At 38.9% G+C, this 19,343-nt stretch overlaps 1 protein-coding gene across 1 annotated transcript in view; it reads left to right on the forward strand.

Moving 5' to 3' along the window:
• Positions 1–19,343, forward strand: part of PHKB (phosphorylase kinase, beta) — a 252,022-nt gene that overhangs the window by 217,320 nt on the left and 15,359 nt on the right. The window contains exons 20-25 of the mRNA XM_012653961.1: positions 3,969–4,030; positions 4,120–4,282; positions 5,400–5,481; positions 7,427–7,484; positions 9,623–9,713; positions 12,524–12,726. Coding sequence (XP_012509415.1) covers positions 3,969–4,030; positions 4,120–4,282; positions 5,400–5,481; positions 7,427–7,484; positions 9,623–9,713; positions 12,524–12,726 — 659 coding nt within the window. The remainder of the gene's footprint in view (positions 1–3,968; positions 4,031–4,119; positions 4,283–5,399; positions 5,482–7,426; positions 7,485–9,622; positions 9,714–12,523; positions 12,727–19,343) is intronic.

Here is a 19,343-nt window from a genome sequence, read left to right on the forward strand (position 1 = left end):
ACTCCCACCCCTGTCCTGTCAGCAGCATATTCGATGTATCTTCACCACCCCTCCCCTTCTTCCATTCCTAGTTGTGTTTCAGAGGTTAGAAGAGAGAGAGCTCAGTGGTTTGATTTGTCATGATCCAAAGAGGTTTACATTTAAACAAACGTAAATGGAAGTTTAGCATTCATGTTTTTGCTTTTTGCCTTCTCTCTTTTACTTAAAAGTATTTTATCAAAAACAAAATATAAGTAAATAATTGTTCTATTCTAGGCTTATAATCAGCAGTCATCCAAAATGTCACCAATATTTTGGAAGATCTTTGCCATCTTTCTAAAAATCGTGGTTAAACATACGTAAAGTTTACCATCTTAGCCATTTTTAAGTGGTATTAAGTACCTCACATTGTTGTGCACCAGTCTCTAGAGCTCTTTTCATCCTGCAAGACTCAAATTCTATACTCATAGACAACTTCTCATTTCCCTCACCCTCCAGCCTCTATCTTCTCGTTAATACAGCAAGTGAAAATGGCAGTTGTATGCTCCTCTTAGATCTTATTTCAGGGCCTGTCAAATTTCCTTAGCCCCTGACCTGCAGTTTCCCTCATCGCTGGGATTTCAGCCTCCCTTCCCAGCTTCGTTGCCCGGGAACCCGTCCAGGCAGCTTGTTTCCAGCCATGCTTTCCACTCCCCGCGCATCCTGGGTACTTTCAAAATCTCTGACTATAGCTGGGGCCCCCCATGCCGTCACTATATTTTAGAGTTGCCTTTTTCCTTTTTTCTATCTACATCATACTTTAATTTTACAACTTAGGTCAATGTCTCCCCTTTAGTGAAGCCTGCAGGACTGGAATTAATAATTTCGCCTTCCAGTGTGCTTGTGTGGCGCTTGCTTGAACCTGTCTGTGAACTCTCACTTACTTCATTTTACGTGCAGCTGGTTTCTCATGCCGGCTTCCCCCTGTGGGTTTGCAGACTCCCTCAGGCCAAGCTTCACTCCTCTGCATTCCCAGATACTCTGCTCACCACTGCTGTCTGTGGGAAACATTTAAATACTGCTTCATTGATTCAACAAATATTTATTGAGCTCCCACTCTAGGCACTGGGGATATAGTGGAAAATAGGTATACACGGTCTCTGACCACGTGGGACTTGCTCTAGCAGGGGGGCCTGACAAAAAACAAAGCCAGGTGGGGAGAGCGATGGGCAGGGGTGCAGTCTTAGGTGGGATGTTCCGTTGGAAAGGACCTGGTGGCACACGACTGAGTGTCTCAGAGTAGGATACCTTTTTCAGTATTGCCTTTGACACACACATAGCAATAGTAAGTTATTTAATTACCATCAGAACTAAGGTATTAATGCCTAACAAATTGATCATGAGTATATTTTTTTATAAAATTAATTTAGGAGCTTCTACAAGCAACTGAATTTTTTTACCAAAAGCTCTAGAGACTATTAATGGAATTTAGCATTTGCCTATTAACTCAGAGTAAACATTTATTTTATGGTATGAATTAGAATATAAGGTTGAGTAAGCTAATAAAAATGGAAATTATTGGACAAAAATTTTCTGTTTTCAGTATTAGCTATCAGCTTTAATAATTAAGTAATTTTTGACTCTTTCCTTTCTCTCGTACCTGACATTACAATTTATTGTTAAATCCTGTTTTCTCTATCCCCAGATTATATCCATAATCTAACCACTTTCCTTCACCTTTAGCACTAACATCGTAATACAAGCTACCATTATCTCTCATCTAGATTTTTGTAGTCATCTTCCAAATTCCTGCTAGACATAGACAATTAGACTCTTCATACTCTGCCTGGTCGTAGACAGTTAGATTATGTTATGTATCATAAGCCTCCAGTGACATCCTCTCTCATACAAAGTGACAACCCAAGTTCTTCAAATGGTCTATGTGCTCTCCATGGTCTGGACCTGTGTCTCTGACTTCCTCTCCTACCATCTCCCCTGTCTAGTCTATTTCAACCACGCTTTCCTCCTTACTGCTTCTACAAGTTATTTAAGTGTGCTCCTGCCCCAGGACCTTTGTACTTGCTATTCCCTCAGCCATGTACACTCTTCCCTCAGATACATATTGTTAACTACAGTCCTTCCTTCAGTCTCAGATTACATGTTACCTTATTAGAGGAATCTTTTCCGATCACCCATATAAAATGGCTAAGCTGCCACCTCCTGTTTCCCTGCCCTGGCACTCCCCATCCCCGACCTTTCTTTTTTCTATTTTACACTTCTCGCCATCTGACATAATAAATACATACAACTATATGTTAATAACATATGCGATAATATAATTTTATATATACATATACAGTCATGTGCCACATTTTGGTCAATAATGGACAATATATATAACATTTTTACTGTACCTTTTCTGTGTTTAGATACACAAACACTTAACAAATGCTGTACAGGTTTGTCGCCTAGGAGCAGTAGTCTACACCATATAGCCTAGGTGTGTAGTAGGCTATCCCATCCCGGTTTGTGTGAGTATACTCTATCATGTTTACACAGCAACAAAATTGCCTAGCAATACCTTTCTCAGAATGTATCTCAGTTGTAAAGCAGTACATGACCGTGTGTGTGTGGTGTATATGTGTGTGTGTATATATATGTGATTTGTTGATTGTCTACCCCCTGCATATACCCATAAGGTCAATTTCTAGATGTCAAGGACTTTGTGTGATTTGTTCAGGCTCTATCCTCAATACCTAGCATAGTACCTGGCATCTTGTGGGTGTTCAATAAATCTTTATCTAACAAATGATTTAACTAAAGGACAAGATGTATAGATGTGAGCCTACATGTCAGGAAATACCATTCAGCAAACCTTGTGCTCAGTACTGCTCTCTGCCCAGGCACAGGCCCTGCTTTCGGGGAGCTCGCAGCCCAAGAGTGACCTGAGTATAGTTGAGCCAATAAAAACGTGCCGATCGGGTACAGGTGTGGCCATCCTCACTCTGCTCCGTAGGGGTCCCTAGTATGATGGCTGTTAATGTGTCCATCCTGCCGGCTCTAAAAGGGTTTATGCAGATGATCCACTTTGTTTATGAGCTTCCACTAGCGGAAAAGGCAGCACTGCTCTGGGTGGTTAGCCAAGAGCAACGCTCCCTGTGTCCTGTTTCTTCACAATTAAAATAAGCAGTGAGAAGGTAGAGAAAATAATATATGTAGACAGTCATAATTAAAGAATTGCCTTATTTTTAAATAATAATTTATGGCTTCTTTTTATGCAGTACATTTCTCAATTTTCTCTGACAATTCATTAGATAATTAGAAGTGACACGTAATGTTAAAAATCATTGTAGGTTATCATTCATTTACACTGTTCCCCATGAACCACAGACAAACAAAAACTGTGTTTGAGTTTGAACTCATTTACTTTGCTCAACCTATAATCGGGAACTAATGGGAAATAAAACGACCAAATATGGGTTGCCATGTGCCAGAACGCAGAGAAGCACTGGCCTGATAATCAATACCTTCGTGGTCCTGAAGCATGGAGACCTGGCCGCATCCCACCGTCAGATGGCTCTGAAATGTATTACAGTAGCAGAATGTAAAGTGCAATTTCACACTGTCTTTTCCCAAAACAATTTTAATATTTTATTTTTTATTTCAAATTTTTATTTGTTAACATTTTTATAGGAACTGAATTATTTTAAATTCAACTTAAAATAAATGCCCCAAATTCTAAGAACATCGAGTTCATCTCATGTTGACTTTCCTATTCATTATGACTCATAAATGGAACTTGATGTGTATATTCTATTTTAGGAGGTTTTGTTGTATGTGGAAACCTTTCTGACCTTAAAATGCTTGTTTAAGAAATTACTTCAGAAATGTATGTATTTTTTAAGTAAACTCTTTTTGAAGTATTACTTAAATACAGAAAAGTGCACAAACCATAAGAGTGTAGCTTGATAAATCTAAGAGTTCTGAATCTTTTCTCTATCTCATTTCAGACGCTAATATCTGGAGCTGTAGTAGAACAGCTTGACTTCCTACGAATCAGTGAGACGGAAGAGTAAGTCTCTTTGGGTTATTTAGTTATTGTGTTTCTTGCAATTACATTAGAAAAGCAGGAAATCTAAAACCTTTTCTTTTTATTTCCAGGCTTCCAGAATTTAAGAGTTTTGAGGAGCTAGAACTTCCCAAACATTCAAAAGTCAAACGTCAAAGCAGCACCCCTAATGCTCCTAAGCTGGAACAGCAACCAGAGATCAACATTACTGAGTGGAAAAACAAACCCACCCATGAAATTCTTCAAAAGCTGAATGTGAGGAAGATACAATTTCCACATGGCCCTAAGTGAGGTTGCCAGAGCAGGAACTCCCAGAGTCAGGCCAGATGTCTGTTTGTCTTCTCAGAGAAGGTAGCAATTAATCTGGAGGTGGATGGCCTGTCTCCACCTGGACAGTAATGAGAGGTTGTTCTCTTGGTCTGACGTTAGCATGGGTATCTCAGAGGTGCTTACGGAGTGCAGACGAATGGGTTGTCTTGGATATGAAAGTAATGTGTGAGCCATTAAAGAAATTAAGTCAATGGTAGTGCCTTTGGGTTCTCCAAATTTCTCCTTCCGTGCCCTGTCTCTCTTTCCCATTCCAGTCTTCTCTCCTACCCAGCATTTCGATCTAATGCTTGCTTTAAGTCTCCTCATAGAAGAAAGCAGTCCTCTGGCTACATCCACGTGAATATATTAGCAACCTAATATTTTACTAAGATTCTTTGCATTTTAGAAGGGCAGGGGTAGGGTGTATGCAGATTCAACAAAATGAAATTCTCCCGGTAGAACTATAAACACTGTGACATCTTATTTGAGCCATAGAAATTTGAGCATGTAGACTAAACATATATCCTTCCAGACATCATTAGTCCTTGTTACTGGGCAATATTATACAGATCCACATGAGCTTGAATATGATGTAATAGGCATAAGCACACAGCACAGTACCCTAATATACAACAAACACTCTCCACATGTCCCTCCTCTTACCCATCTCTTCACAACAGGTCGATAGCAGCATGGCCTTCCATTTACAAATAAGTAGAATCAAGAAGGGAGTGGTTAAACAACCGCTCTCAGAGAGTAGCTGAATTAACGCTTGTAGACAAAGTATTTTCTGTCTATTGCTGAACTTGTTTTCCAGAAAATGCGATTATTAAATTCTATCGCCCTAGGAAGCTGGTTTGGCTACCCTCTGTCACCAAGAGTTCTAGGATAAATAGTTGTATAATGTCATCTTATGCTTAGTATTGTATCGTGGCATTTTATCATTCCTCAATTCCATAGCAGAGTGTTTCTTCTCTGTATCATGCGGGTTTGTGATGAGTTACCCCGTAGCAACTCTTGTACTCGCTTCATTGGAGTTCCTCCCCATGATTTATATTTTCAGGACTGCAGCTGTCTTGCGAGCCAAGCTGTCCTGCTGGGGATACTGCTCAAAAGAGAAGGCCCCAACTTCATCACAAAGGAAGGTAAGAATACATGTCTAGGAGAAAATTTTAAATGGTAGGACCTCTCTATTCTTAAACATATATCAATGTGCATTAAAAAAAATCCACTAAAATGTTACAATTTATTTTCTCCTCCATTAAAGCTTTTATTTTTTTACTTTTGAATGGAAAACATTCATTCGTGCCCCCTAGAATGGGGTGGACTGATGTATGAGCTGCTAAATGCCTTTCATGCAGTGATGCCTGACTGTTTCTTTGACTGTCGGAACGTTGTTGGAGCCTGTGACTGTTAACCTCTGATGAATTCCATAGTTGTTTAAGGACAATTTCTGTTTCCAGTTTTATTTTCTGTACGTTTTCCAGAATAATATTGAATTTTTATGTCTATAAAAATTAGCTTCCTTATAATCTGAAGCAGCCATTTGGAATGGAACATGGCATTTAATAGAATTGTGCTCTGAAGATGGTTAATAAAAATAAATCATTTCTAATCATGTCTGTGTTCACTCTGCATTAAGGATGAAACCCATTTATCCCCCAAATTCACACCTGTATGTTGAGTCACAACTGTAAGGAATCCTTGAGTTGTTCTACATCGTGGTCTGCTTCTGGCATTTTATAATACAGGATAATATAGAATACATTTCAAGTAGTTAATGTCTAGCTACTCAAAGTTTCCTGGCTCATCTGAAAATACTCTCTTCAGAGGTGCATGTTGATTTCGTTAAATTGAAAATTGAGTCAGAGTCCTAAACAGCACTGTAATTAATAATATATGTAGTTCTGGTAATGAACTGAACATAATTATTTATTCAAATGAGGTCTAGTTTTTGCATTATTTTAGCTGAGAGATAACCTTCTTGAGTTTACATGTAAATTAATTTTAAATTCTTAGCTCGTTAAAGGCAGAAGAACTTTAAGCAAATTTCAAAAAGAATCCCGTATGTTTCTAAGTAGCCTTAAAACTGTAAGTATAAGCAGAATCTCAATTATATTTGGGACATTCATTGAAAATTGAATTTTAGCTAAAACAATAGGATTTTAAAAAATCGAACACTTCATTTAGGAACCTAGAATTCAGAATGGCTATTTTAGTAGTGCTTTAAAATAAAACAAAATTTATATAAAATAGTTTACAATGAAAATGCTGAGGGAATCATTTTTAAAGCTATTTTTATAAATGAGAATAAATATTCATCTTTTACTTAGATATTTGAAAGACTTTGAATATTTTAAATCTATAAAACCTTATGATACACTGAAAATCATAAGCATCTACACAATCTGAATATAATGTTGTCTAATTTGTTGTAAGGCCATAAAAATAAGTTCAGGGTAAAATGTTAAAGATCTTGTTCTTTCATCTTTGTTTCCTTTTTGGTACTCTTTCCTGTCACATTGTTGATTTACTAACAAAACCAATTACAGGCCAGACCACATGCAATTTGCAACAACCACAAAATGAAGCCCTGTGGTATCTTTTGAGCTCTAATGTATGTTGGGATGATCATAGTCCCTTGCACAGAATAGGGCCTCAGTAAGGTGTCATTGAACACATCAGTGAAGAGTCATATGTACTCAGAGTCTACAGTATTTGTTCAGTTTGCTAATTATTTTACTATATTCTGTTTTTCTATTTTCTACAGTAAATTAAAATAACATTTATATTTGTAAAAGTTTAGACTGCATGTTCATTAAGAAAACAATTGAATTTCAGGAAATAAAATATTCAACGAAATCATATACTCAGACTAAATAGTAAACAAGTGCTGGAGACACTCACAATCTATCTATTTGGGTTATATATTTAAATATGTCAGGTAGTTCAGAACATTAATGGATAGATATGTCAACTCTAATGGAATACAATGAAAGTTCAAGAGTGATTTTTTTTTTAAAAAGCAATAAATGTTATGTGTTTAATTAAGAGCTTTCTTCAACAAAGACTCTATTATCCAATGTCTAGGTACCGTTTCTGATCACATTGAGAGAGTCTATAGAAGAGCTGGCAGCAAAAAACTTTGGTTTGTATTAGCGTCCTTGTCATTATGTTTTATTTTTGTGTTGTCATATTTATTAGCTTAAAGATAATGGTCCAATATTAAAGATGGTTATTCACCCTAATTTTTAGTTTTGAACTCTGAGGTTATAGCACCATGACTCTGTCTACTTTCTAGATGCCAACATTCCATTGTAGTATGACTCTCCCAAATAAAAAGAGTCTAGGAATAAAGATCTCCGTTTTACGGAGGATTGGACCTGAAGAGTATTCACTGGAATGATATGCTGAAGACTCTTTTCTGCTCTGCACCTCCTCTGTCCCAGCAAGATGCTTTAGTTTCTATTTTGTATTTAGGAAACCTTTTCTGTTATCATAGAAGGCCATGAAAAGAAACCAATGTTTCCTTTCATCATAGCAAAAATAACATACATAGAAGGTTGTTCTCTTATCACTTAAGTTGAATGAATCCCAGTAATTATAGTTGTTTCATGAAAAATAACCAATTTGTTGTACAGAGGTAGTCTCTTCCCAGAATTTTTTTAAAAGTGGGTGAGTTTAGATAAAGTTGTTTAAATTCAAAATGGGTAGGAAAACCTAAATGCATGGCCTTCTGCATTTTGATGCAATTCTAATAGATTTACTAACAGAATCTAAAAAATGTTAAAAGTAAGTGTGTGTGTATATATACACATATATTTAAAATGACTTCTTATCTAATTTTTTTAAAAGTCTCAAGCAATATCATAAGAAACTCCCTTAACCTCAGTGAGCCTCCATCTAATCCCTAGAGTAGGGGTATTAGGCAAAATGATCACTTAGTAGTATTTCAACTCTGTTTCTGTGGTAAATATACCATTCCTACCCAGAAGAAATAATGACATAATCCTACGGTTAAACCTCTCAAATTTTCATGGTAAATTCTTAGGACAATAAAGCATGCAAGCCAATAGATGTTGCTTTTTAATCAATAAGTTTCAAATGTGGTCTATAGTGTTATTTTTGGCTAAGCAAACCTATTCTTGCCTTATGTATTACACTTGCATTTTAGATAAACCATTAACTAGCAAAACTGTTATGTTTAAAAGAATAAACTCTTGGAAGTTTTATTTACTCTATTTTCCCTTTTATGGCTTCTACTGACACACGCAGGTTGGCGGTACGCTACGGGGCTGCGTTTACCCAGAAATTTTCTTCCTCTATAGCCCCACACATTACTACTTTTCTGGTACATGGGAAACAGGTAACATGCACAGAATTTGGAAACTCGAGCTGCTTGAAACGTGTGGGCTTATTTGCACTCTGAGGGTCAAAAATGTCTTCTGGTCTTCTAGCGTGTGGGCGAAAGCTTCTTTAGAAGTAGGAAGTGTTTGTTTCACTAACTTTATCAGTTATCAACTTAATTTTCTTCTAGTCCATCTATGTTGAGATTAAGGAATATAAATGTTTTTATAGGTCAGTGTCTGTGGGTATCCTGAAATACAAAAATATTACAGCCAGTATCAAACCTACATTTTTATTTTATTTTTTAAATTCCACATGAATTTTTACTTTTGAGGAAAAAAAAGTCTTACATATTGCATGTGCTATGCTTTAAAAAACCTGTTCTCCCTACATTCTAAGACTTTTTCAGTAATGTAAAAATAGCAGTGTGAATTCCTTCTCCCAACATTCTGGCTTTATCAAGAAAAAAAAGTGCTGGTATTTCATTGTAGCACTTTCTAAAATTCAGTACAAAGCGAACCCTCTAATCCAGGGTGTTTGGTTCTCTAGGCACCAAAAGAAAGACGACAGGTCACATGGAGCAGTGATGGCCTTAATAATGGATTCGTTAATGCAAAATCAGAATACCCTCTGATTTGCTCCCCGTATAGCCCCCTGCTCAGTCAAAGGAATAGTTGGCGCCCTGTTCTTTCTTTTTAAACTGGTAATGGCACCAATAATGCTCTTGGCGCAGCCTGGCGTAGAGGTGAGGCCTTCCTCCCTGGTTCCTGCAGTCTGGGAAATTTTAGGGTTAGGTTCAATGTCTTGGGCTCAGTTTCCTCCAAATGCCTTTGTGGAGACCCAACCGTGTATATTTTTAAGGCTCCCCAGTCAGGGGCCCATTGATTCATCATCTTTTAGATTTGTGAACATCTGGCCTGCTCTCTTCTTCGCCCCCAGGTCGGTTGTACGCCGTGCAGCAAGTCTTTTAAGTAAAGTAGTGGACAGCCTGGCCCCATCCATTACTAATGTTTTAGTGCAGGGCAAACAGGTAAGTATGTGCTTTTCAGACACTGACTTAGTCATATTCGCAAAGTTTTGTGGGTAAGACCCTTAATTTTAAGTCTGGCAAGCCTCAGTGTGGCAGGCCTCTCCAGATTAACAATGGCTCAGGCATTTCCACAAAAGGCTCCTTCTCCAAGCAAAATCTAGTCTTAAAGATGCATAGTTATTAAACGGGCCACGCTTTTTCCTGCTGCACCTTAGCGCTGTTAATTTTCAACTCCTGTGTTAACGTGAGATTAGTGTAGATGCTGACGTAGAAAATGAAATAATAGCTACTGAAGTGCTCCAGACAGGTTTAGGACAGGCAGCGCACAGACAGGCGAATAGCGAAGGGCACCTTCCCCTTCTATTCTGCATGAGACGCTCCTGCCCCTTAGAAACGCACTGGCGCTCAGGCAGAGCGGGGTCTGTGTGCCAGCGCTGCTCCCAGTTCTTGCACCCTCTAGGCCATTTCTTCCCCCGGCTCCTCCCCATTCACCAGGGCCTACTCGGTCACCTAGCCATCTCCAGTTGGCCTCTCTGTCCTCTGGGTTCTCATAATAGGCCTGCGACACTTCTCACAATCTGTCCGGGATCCCAGTTCATTTGAATGTGTGTCTCTCACCTCGTGGCAGGCTGTGAGCCCTCGACGTGAGAGCCTAAGTCTTGTCCAGTATACGTCCCGGCGTGCCCAGCATGGGGCCTGACTTGGACTGGGCGCTTGGTGAATGTGGGTTGAATTGAGCCGGTGCATGTGGGTACGTGGAGTGGGATGTGGCTGCTCATTTTTTGTTTTGTTTTCTATAAGCTTTAATTATATGGCTGGATCATCCTTTCATTAAGAGTGAGAACCTGGTTCTTTTCTTCCTCTTCTCTGGGAATATATGTGCTTTGTTGTGTTTTCCCGTCAGTTAATCTAGAGATAAAATGAGCCTTCGTAATAGTACTTTAACTCTCTTTAAGGGAATCAACTCATTGCTCAGAATTCCCGGGCTCTTAATTCATTAAGATTGAAATTATTTTATCCTGACATCTAGCTTTTGAAATGTTAGAATAATAAGCTATTTTTCTGTAATATTTAATAACAAAAATAATAAACTGAGAAAAAGTTCAATCATTTTTCATATATGTTATTTTCTCTGTTTTCTCCAAATTATTGAGAGGTAGAATTTTCATCCCCATTTATCAGCTAAAACAGACCAAAGTACAGGAAGTAACTTGTCTAGTGCCTTCCCCCACCAGAATTCTTACTCTAGCCACAGAGTCTTGTGTTTTTGCCCTCGACCAAGCTACCTCTGAAAGAAAGTTAAACAGGCTTTGGGAAGCTATTTTTCTTGGGTTTTAGGTCCCCGTAACACTTCTGAAATAGAGTTAATTCTACTGCCTGTGAACATTCAGAAGGTTTCGGAGATCTTTGAGGTCACTGGCACCTGACACTAGGAGGGTTAGGGTTGGTCACATCCATTCTGTACAGTGTCTAGAGAGGGCTTGCAGCCTGTGGTCCTGAGACCCTGCCCCCATGTCCTGGAAGCTTCAGAGCCTGCCTGAGGCTGTGCCTGGACCATTGCCCATCAGACGAACGCGTCTCCCACGGTAACGGCCACTTGCAGAGCAGGGTAAGCCTGGGAGGCCAGTAGCTCAGCTTCCTGACCAAATGCATGACGTCCGTTCATTGGCAGCACCTTGCCTCTTTACAAAAAAATGAGAACGGAGCATTCAAAGTTCGCATTTGTACCTTTATGAAATGCTGCCCTGAGGACTGAAGTAATATTGTTTCTGCAAAGTACATTCAGAGCACCTCAAGCTCTCTGGAATCAAACTGTGGTTTAGTCATCTTAGGTTCCAGAGGCAAGGATATGCCTTCTGTTTGTTTTCTTCTTTACACACTGACATTTTAATAAAAGGAATCACACTCGGACTAACTGGTTGGTACCACTTATGAGCTAATAAACCAGCAGTGCAGTTTTCACTGCATGGCAAGAGACCCCTGTTCTGTCCCCCCCGAAAAACACAAGTGCCCTTTCGCATGCTGTTCTTTTCCTGCCTCTTACAATTATCACTGCGCGTGGAAAAGAGAGGGAAGGAGGTGAGGAGGTGGGATGGGCTGCAGAGCCCTCCGAGAGGCACAGTACCGGGATAAAGGAGAGAAAGACACCAGAGTGTTCCTCTTGCCAGCCTGAGCGGCACTTTTCTGCTTTGGGTTTTCCTTGCCACTTCCCTTTGTGCTTTCTCCTTCCCCAGGCTTGTGGGCAGCCTTGTCCCTCCCCTCCCCAGGTGAGAGATCTAGCACCACGGATTTCAGCCGTCCTGCCAGGAAAAGTGAGGGCCACACAGAACTCTGTGACCTTGCCTTTGAAAGGCTGCAGTATTGCCAAAGAGCAAAAGGTTCTGCCTGAGAAACTATGAAAAACCAAAGAGTGTATCTTTCATATGCTGAATTGTGTAGACTGTGCAGTAAAGTAAAACTACTCAAGGTATTCTGGTTTCTCTGGGGAGTTTCTAGTACTAAAGTTATTCAGAATAATTTTATCTTAATACTTATTTATATTCCTTCCCTGCTTTTATCCACTCACCCCCACTCCCCTAACCGGGACCCTCACCTGCCCTGATATTTTAGACTAGACTGTGAACCATCTTGAATTCCGGTGGGAGTCACGCTTTGAAAGCCATTTTAATAAATACCAGGAACAGTTATTCTACCTAATTCCCAGCTTGTATAGAGTAATTTCAGCCTGCCAGTCATCCTGAGCCTTGAATTTTTTTTTTTTATCTTTTAGCAGCTAGGAGATTTTTACAATAAAATTCTGCCACTCATAGGTAACTCTGGGTGCCTTCGGCCATGAAGAAGAGGTTATCTCTAACCCTTTGTCTCCGGGTGTGATTAAGAACATCATTTACTATAAGTGCAACACCCACGATGAGAGAGAAGCGGTCATCCAGCAGGAACTGGTCATCCACATTGGCTGGATCATCTCCAACAACCCCGAGTTATTCAGGGGCATGCTGAAAATACGGATCGGGTGAGTAAAGGGCTTTGCGCTTGCATACAGAGAACTGTTTGCGTTGTCCTCCCGCAGACTGGGCCTCTCTAAGCGAAGCGATGCTCCAGGTAGCTGGTGTGTATTTAGAAAAGTGCATCTTTCCCCAAACCACGGAGGCAACTTCTGGTGGTATGAAGAAATAAATGCTGGTGGCCTGCAAGAGTCCTCACGTTTGTGGAACTCCCAAGTCAGACATCGTGAGAGCAACTCTGTTCTCTGGTAAAACCAGACTCCAGGGATTGCAGCAGCTGCACCATGTAAAGCACTAAGCACAATACTTGTAAACGTCCCTATAAATAAAATGAATAAACCTTAAGAGAAGAAGGATTTTCAGTAAAACTAAGTGACAAGAGGACACACTCAGATAAAAATTTAGTAGTTTTAAGAATATTCTGCATCATTTTCTACCAAATTCTAATTTTTAATTTTTAATATTTTAAGTGTTCTTTTTGGAGAAAGGGTTGAAAGTAAGGCTCCGGTGATCTTGAATCTTCTTAAACAGGAATCTCATGAGGCAGCGTGGCACAGGGAGAGTTGGCTAGGCTCTGGCGTCGAACGGCTGAGTCCCGCTTCTGACCGCCCTCGATCGTCTCGGGAACCTGGGACAAATGCCCGCGCCTGTCTAGCCTCACTTTACTTCCAGCCTCTTTGTTTTACGTGAAAATGAAATGAGACATGTTTTAAAAGCCTATGACAAGCTAATGAAGTATAAACATTTCTTTTTAAAATATATTTTTAATTGTATAAGTATCATGTGAAAATGTCCTAATTGCAAAGAGTCAAATGATAACCTGAGCATATAGAGTAACATAAGGTGGCAAATTTGGGGGGTGCTCCTCAAGTGTTTGCAGAGAACATAGATTGTCTGTTGGGTGCAAATATATAACGTGCATGTGAGTGAGTGTGAGTGTATATAGCTTGCTAACTATACAATTGGATTTTCTGTTCTACTTGATACTTGATTAATGAAAGTCTTAATAATTTCTCATTATAATTATGGATGTGTCAATTTCTCCTTGCATTTTTATCAGTTTTGCTGTATATATTTTAAAACTTTGTTGTATCCATGTTACTTCATAGCTTTTGTCAATATAGCTTTATGTCATGTATTGCTTTACAGCTTTAAAAAGAAATTTCAAACATCTACAATATAGAGACCAGTATAATAGAGCCTTGTGTGCCCATACTGTCACCTGGCTTCAGCAACACCGTCATATGGCCAATCTCATTTCACCGGTACCCTCGTCTGCTACCTTCCCCACCCACACCCCGCCCTTGATCTTTTAAGGCAAATCTGTTATATCATCTAATCTGTTGCTACTTCAGTGAGTATCTCTAAAAGATAAGGACTTTTTAAAAACATAACCAGGATACCATTACCATGCATTAAAAAAAACAATTGAATTACCTTTTGTCTAATGTTACTGTCATGCCTGCTTTCTGTATCTGTCCTTATTAGCTTGGTATACTGTCTTCTACCTCTTTGCATTCAGTATTCTTTTATAATTTTCTGTGTGTATGTGTGTGTGTGTATATATATATTATTTATAATCAGCATGTATGCTGAATTTATTTTTAATATAATCTTAAAATGCCTTTTTTATTTTGATAAGAAGCACATAACATAAAATTTACCATCTTGACCATTTTTAGGTGTACAGTACCATAGTATTAACTATTTAATAAATGCATATTATCTTTTAATAGAAATATATTTCATATTTATGCTATTTCTTTTACATGTTGACTTATTCCTGCATTCTTTTTCATGTTTTTTATTGACCATGCTTTTTGGTTACTGTTTTCCTTTTCTGTTAATTGTTGGTTCAATTTCTCTTTCATTTCTTATTTTTAATCTTACATGTGAATATAAAAAAATTACTCTGAAAAATTACTATCCATGTCTTCCTTCAAAATTACATGTAGAAAACTCATTGCTTATTTGGCAGTATCTGCATACCTCTTGATTTATCAGTTCTCACCCTAGGAATTTACAGTAAGACTCACACAAGTACATGAGGACATATTTTGCAGCAGTCTTCATTTCAGCGCTGTTTAAAATAGTGAAACGTTGGGAATGACCTAGGCATTCATCGGTAGGAAACAGTTTGGGTAAATGATGATATAACCATATAGTAAAATGCTACGCAGCCCTGACAGTGAACAAGATGAAGTTCGATATACTGATATTTATAAATGTCCAAGATAGATTAAATGAACAAAGTAAATCGTAAATGTATTATTCCACTTCTTATAAAGGAACAATAATAATACCATACCTATATGTGTGTAATGGATGTGTGGAGAGTATCTGAGAAATATACATCAAATTGGTGTTGATTATTTGCTTTAGGAGATTTCTACTTTCTAAGCTATATTTTTCAGTTTTAGTTTAGCTTATTATTTGCTAAATGATTTGCCTGATTTCAACTATAGCATATTTCAAGTGAATTTCCCATTCTTTATCTCCCCTTTTTTTTGATTGAAAGTAAATTACTGTACCGGCATAGAACTTGGCCTTCATTTTTATCCCTTAAAATTGTTTCTTTCAAAGATTCAGAGGTATTCCAAATCAATTATAAGAACTTTGAATTATATCCTGATTTGTTTGATCTTGGTTTGCTCTAATATTTTCAACTCCAACCTCCTGACTACATATGAGGGTACAGAAATGGGTCTTTTCATGTGATTTGACTCTAAATGAAAAGAAATGTGATTCTTTCATACATGGTATGAAAGTACTGTATTATAGTCACAGACTCAGGCATTTCTCTGAGACAGAATCAGTGTAGATCATAACTCTTTGAAAGCACAATCTTTGTGATAAATGTTTTAGTCGGGAGAGCCTCTTCAAGTGGTAGTCATCCTTGCCAAGGCTCAAACCAAGCCTTAGAGTAAAGGTAAACAGTTTCCCAAGATTTTACACTGCTATGTTTTTCAGTCTCTAGTAGTTTTTCCTTTACTGCTTATTCAGCATTTCGGCTAATTTATGTCTTCTCACAAATTCCGTGTAATTTCCTTTCTTGAATTCAAATCTGACCTGAAGCTTCTTTCTATTAATGGGAGTGTGTGTTTAGTTTATTCTAAAAATAGCTTTCTTCCTGTTCTGATAGGTGCTATTCTATATGTTCAATGCCTTTCAGGAGACTCACATACACTTTTTCCTTAAACTATGTGTCACCCAAAATAAAAATGTCAGGAGGCAGCATGTAACTTAGTGTTTAACAGTAGCAGAAGAAATTTGCTATGAAACCTTAATTATTCACTGTTCTGGAATTTATTCTGGACCTGCGACGTTATATTCTCATTGTATTAATAATGTCCTTGTATGTTGGGATAGTGGTGAGCATAGCCGCCTGCCATTACCAAGGTCCCTGCCCAACTCATCATGCACGTTCCTTCTTACGCAGGTCTCACTGGGTCAGCTCTCATCACTGGAACATTTTTAGTTGGGGAGCAGTTGAATATTTTTTAATGAGGAGTGATTTATTTAAGAAATTTACTTCTGCTAAGGACAGGGACTAGATCTTGTATTACTTCCTATCTGTATCACAGTCTAGCTCATCGGAGATGCTCAACAAATATTTGATTGATTAATATATAGGATATAAGCAGGGTCATGTGACTTGCTTTGAGGTAGTGATGGGGAAGTTAGGAAAACAAAAGATAGCATGTCTCTGTACTCTTAGAGAAGTAAAGGACTCCTTTGATTTTGATAAATGCACATGGTTTGTGACACATGATACTGGAATTAAGTGTAAAAGAAGATTTAAGTCACATCCTTCAGGAAATGACCAAATTAAATAGGGTCTTGTTTATATGAAAAGTCTGGTCATACATATAGAAGATGTCAGGATGTAGCACTTTTCTCCATTCATTTACTAATGGAACGGTGCAGTTACTCACATCAGAGTATAGGACAGGTTGCCTTAGAATGGATGTCTCTCAGCAGTGTTTTCAGTGAAGATCTAAGAGGAGACAAGTATGAATAACACGTGGTCATTGCACTCAAAAGATGACGCTAGTAAACCATCCTCCTCCCCTTGCTCCATCGTCATAACCACAGATACTATTTGTTGCATGTCTGTTCCGTGCTAGGCAATGTGTAAAACATTCTTCACACATATTGCCTGATTTAATCCCTGCAACAACGTTGAGGTAGGCACTATGACCCCCATTTTACAGTAAAGACACTGAGACTCGAGAGCGTAGGTGACTGCAAAAGTACTGAGATTTACACCCAGGTCTTCCTTACTCCAGGGTTCTTGGTCTTCAGTCCTCAGTACTTTCTGCATGTTTTGCTCCTGTGTACTGTTGCCATTATCTCCCAGAAACAGGCTTCAGTGTGTATTTCTAGAACCTCATGACCTCTGTGGTCTCTTCTACATGATTTTGACTTATGATCTGTGTTATATTGAACTATTCACATAGCAGTTATGTGCCATAGATTCCAGATGGGTTTTGTCTTTTGTCTGTCAGCCCTCCAATCTAGGATCAGTACTGTCTTAACATTTTACAGTGTAAGGCATACCACAGTTACAAGGTAGCAAACATAATAAGTGAGATTTTGCACTTTTATTTATCACAAGATCAAAGAAATGAGGATGCTGCTAAGTTGGCCCCTTGTATACTGCAGGAGATCTATTAAGATGCTGTGAAAAGTTGAGAGGTTTAGATCAAGCTTTTTATTTCCTTGTAATATTGTAGGATACCTCTGGCAAATGGAGAGTTTTGTCATACTAACCACACAAAAAAAGTTTTTAAAATATAGATCCTCCTGCCTATGGTTGGATCAAAATTGGCTTAGGAAGCAAAGTATAACAACAGTTTAAAATTATTTATTTGATTGTATTTTCAAGATTGGTATTTATAGAGGAAGCAGTATTTTCCTGAAGACTCTCTCTTGTGTAGCTGCATGGCGGATGCCTGTGTTCCCAGTTCACAGCCAGTCTCAGACGTCATTAGCGAACATGCGCGGGGCCCGTGGTGCTGTTTACTGGAGCCAGCAAAGGGAAGGATGATGGGATGAGGGCAAAGCGTAGACAGTTGCCATTTAATTCCTCTAAGGAAAATTTGCCAACTCCCCTAAGGCAAAACCACCCTTGTCACCTAATTCAGCTCTCTGGAAACCACCAGTATGAGTGTTATAAGTGGAAAGACTTGAATTTTGTTTCCATTTCTGCCACTAAGTTAAGTGACTATCTTGGGCAAATGAATTATCCTTTCTTATCCTCAGAGGAAGAGATCTAATGTTTACTGAAGTCCCATGTTCCGGATGATTGACCCCTGGGTTATCTCATGTAATCCTCATAAAAACTCTGAGTTTATAGACAAGCAATTTGAAATAAATTCTGCAAGGTAACTTGCCCAAGGTCATGGGACCAAGAACCAGGATTTGAAACGAGTGTAAATGACAGCAAAGTTCATGCTTCCTCACCCCTTCTTCCAGCTCCCTGGTCTATAAAACGGTGAGGCTATCCCTACTTTGGCTTCCTCATTGGATTGTGGTGATTCTGGGTAACAAATGCGAAGATGTTTTGCAGAGGGTACAGCTTCAGCATTATCGATGTGACATTTGATAATTTGAGGTCTTCTCTCTTACAGCTTTTGGAGAAGAGGTACCTCCGGGGAGTTCTTTATACACACTACACATCTTAAGAATCCATAGAAGGCCCCCCACACCCCCACACACACACCAACAAACACACGTACTCACTCCTGTCTTCTGGTCCTAGGTTTGCAAAGGCCCTGTGCTCCCACAGGAGATGTTCACCCTGGAGGAGGCGACCCTTTCAGCCATGGTTGATTCTCCTTCAGGGCCCAGTGGAATGATCTAAAGCATCTCATATAGCAACCCCAACTCAGGATCCCTTTGGGAGTCTCCCCTGCCATCTGACACGATGTCACCTCTCTGTCACTTGGTGGGACTTCGTGAAACCCGTGGCAAGCACTCTAAAATCCCCTCAGACCTATGACCCACAGTGCTCTTCCACCACATTGGCAGAAGGGTTTTAGAGTGCTGTTTCTGCTCAGGTTATCAGACAGCTTCAGGAGTTGTAGTTGTTGTCCTGTCTGGGCTTGTGATAGTGCCCCTCTGAAGGGGAAAAGACACTGCCGTGTCTCGTGGTGTGTTTTTATTGCACTTCATCCTTAATAAATTTTACCAAGGCCTCAGCTCCTCTAAGTGAGCGGCCCCCTTGCATGTTTGTTTACTGGCAGCAGCAAATACGTACCCAGTACGTTTCTTTACAACTTTTACTTGAATTAGTCCCTGGAAGGTTTTTAGTTTGCTTAAAATTGGTGAGCAAATTATTCATTTATAGAGTCTTTCAATGGCAAATTTCTTATAAATTGTTGAACATGTGGCTGCTTCTAAGTTAGTCCTTTGTGTTTTGTAGCAGTTGTAGCACAATTTTAAAAGAAAGCTGGGGAGATTTATAGAATACATTATTTTTTTACTCTGTTACAGGATGACAAAGCATCTCAGATTCATTCTCATTTGGCTTTGTATTATTTTCCCTCTGTTATGTTAATTATGATTAAAGAGATTGTTCAATCAGATTTTGATACCATCTTCTTCTTGGAATGCCAACATT

Source organism: Propithecus coquereli, unplaced genomic scaffold (genome assembly GCF_000956105.1).
Source record: "Propithecus coquereli isolate 6110/MARCELLA unplaced genomic scaffold, Pcoq_1.0 Scaffold436, whole genome shotgun sequence".
NCBI classification, from domain to species: Eukaryota; Metazoa; Chordata; class Mammalia; order Primates; family Indriidae; genus Propithecus; species Propithecus coquereli.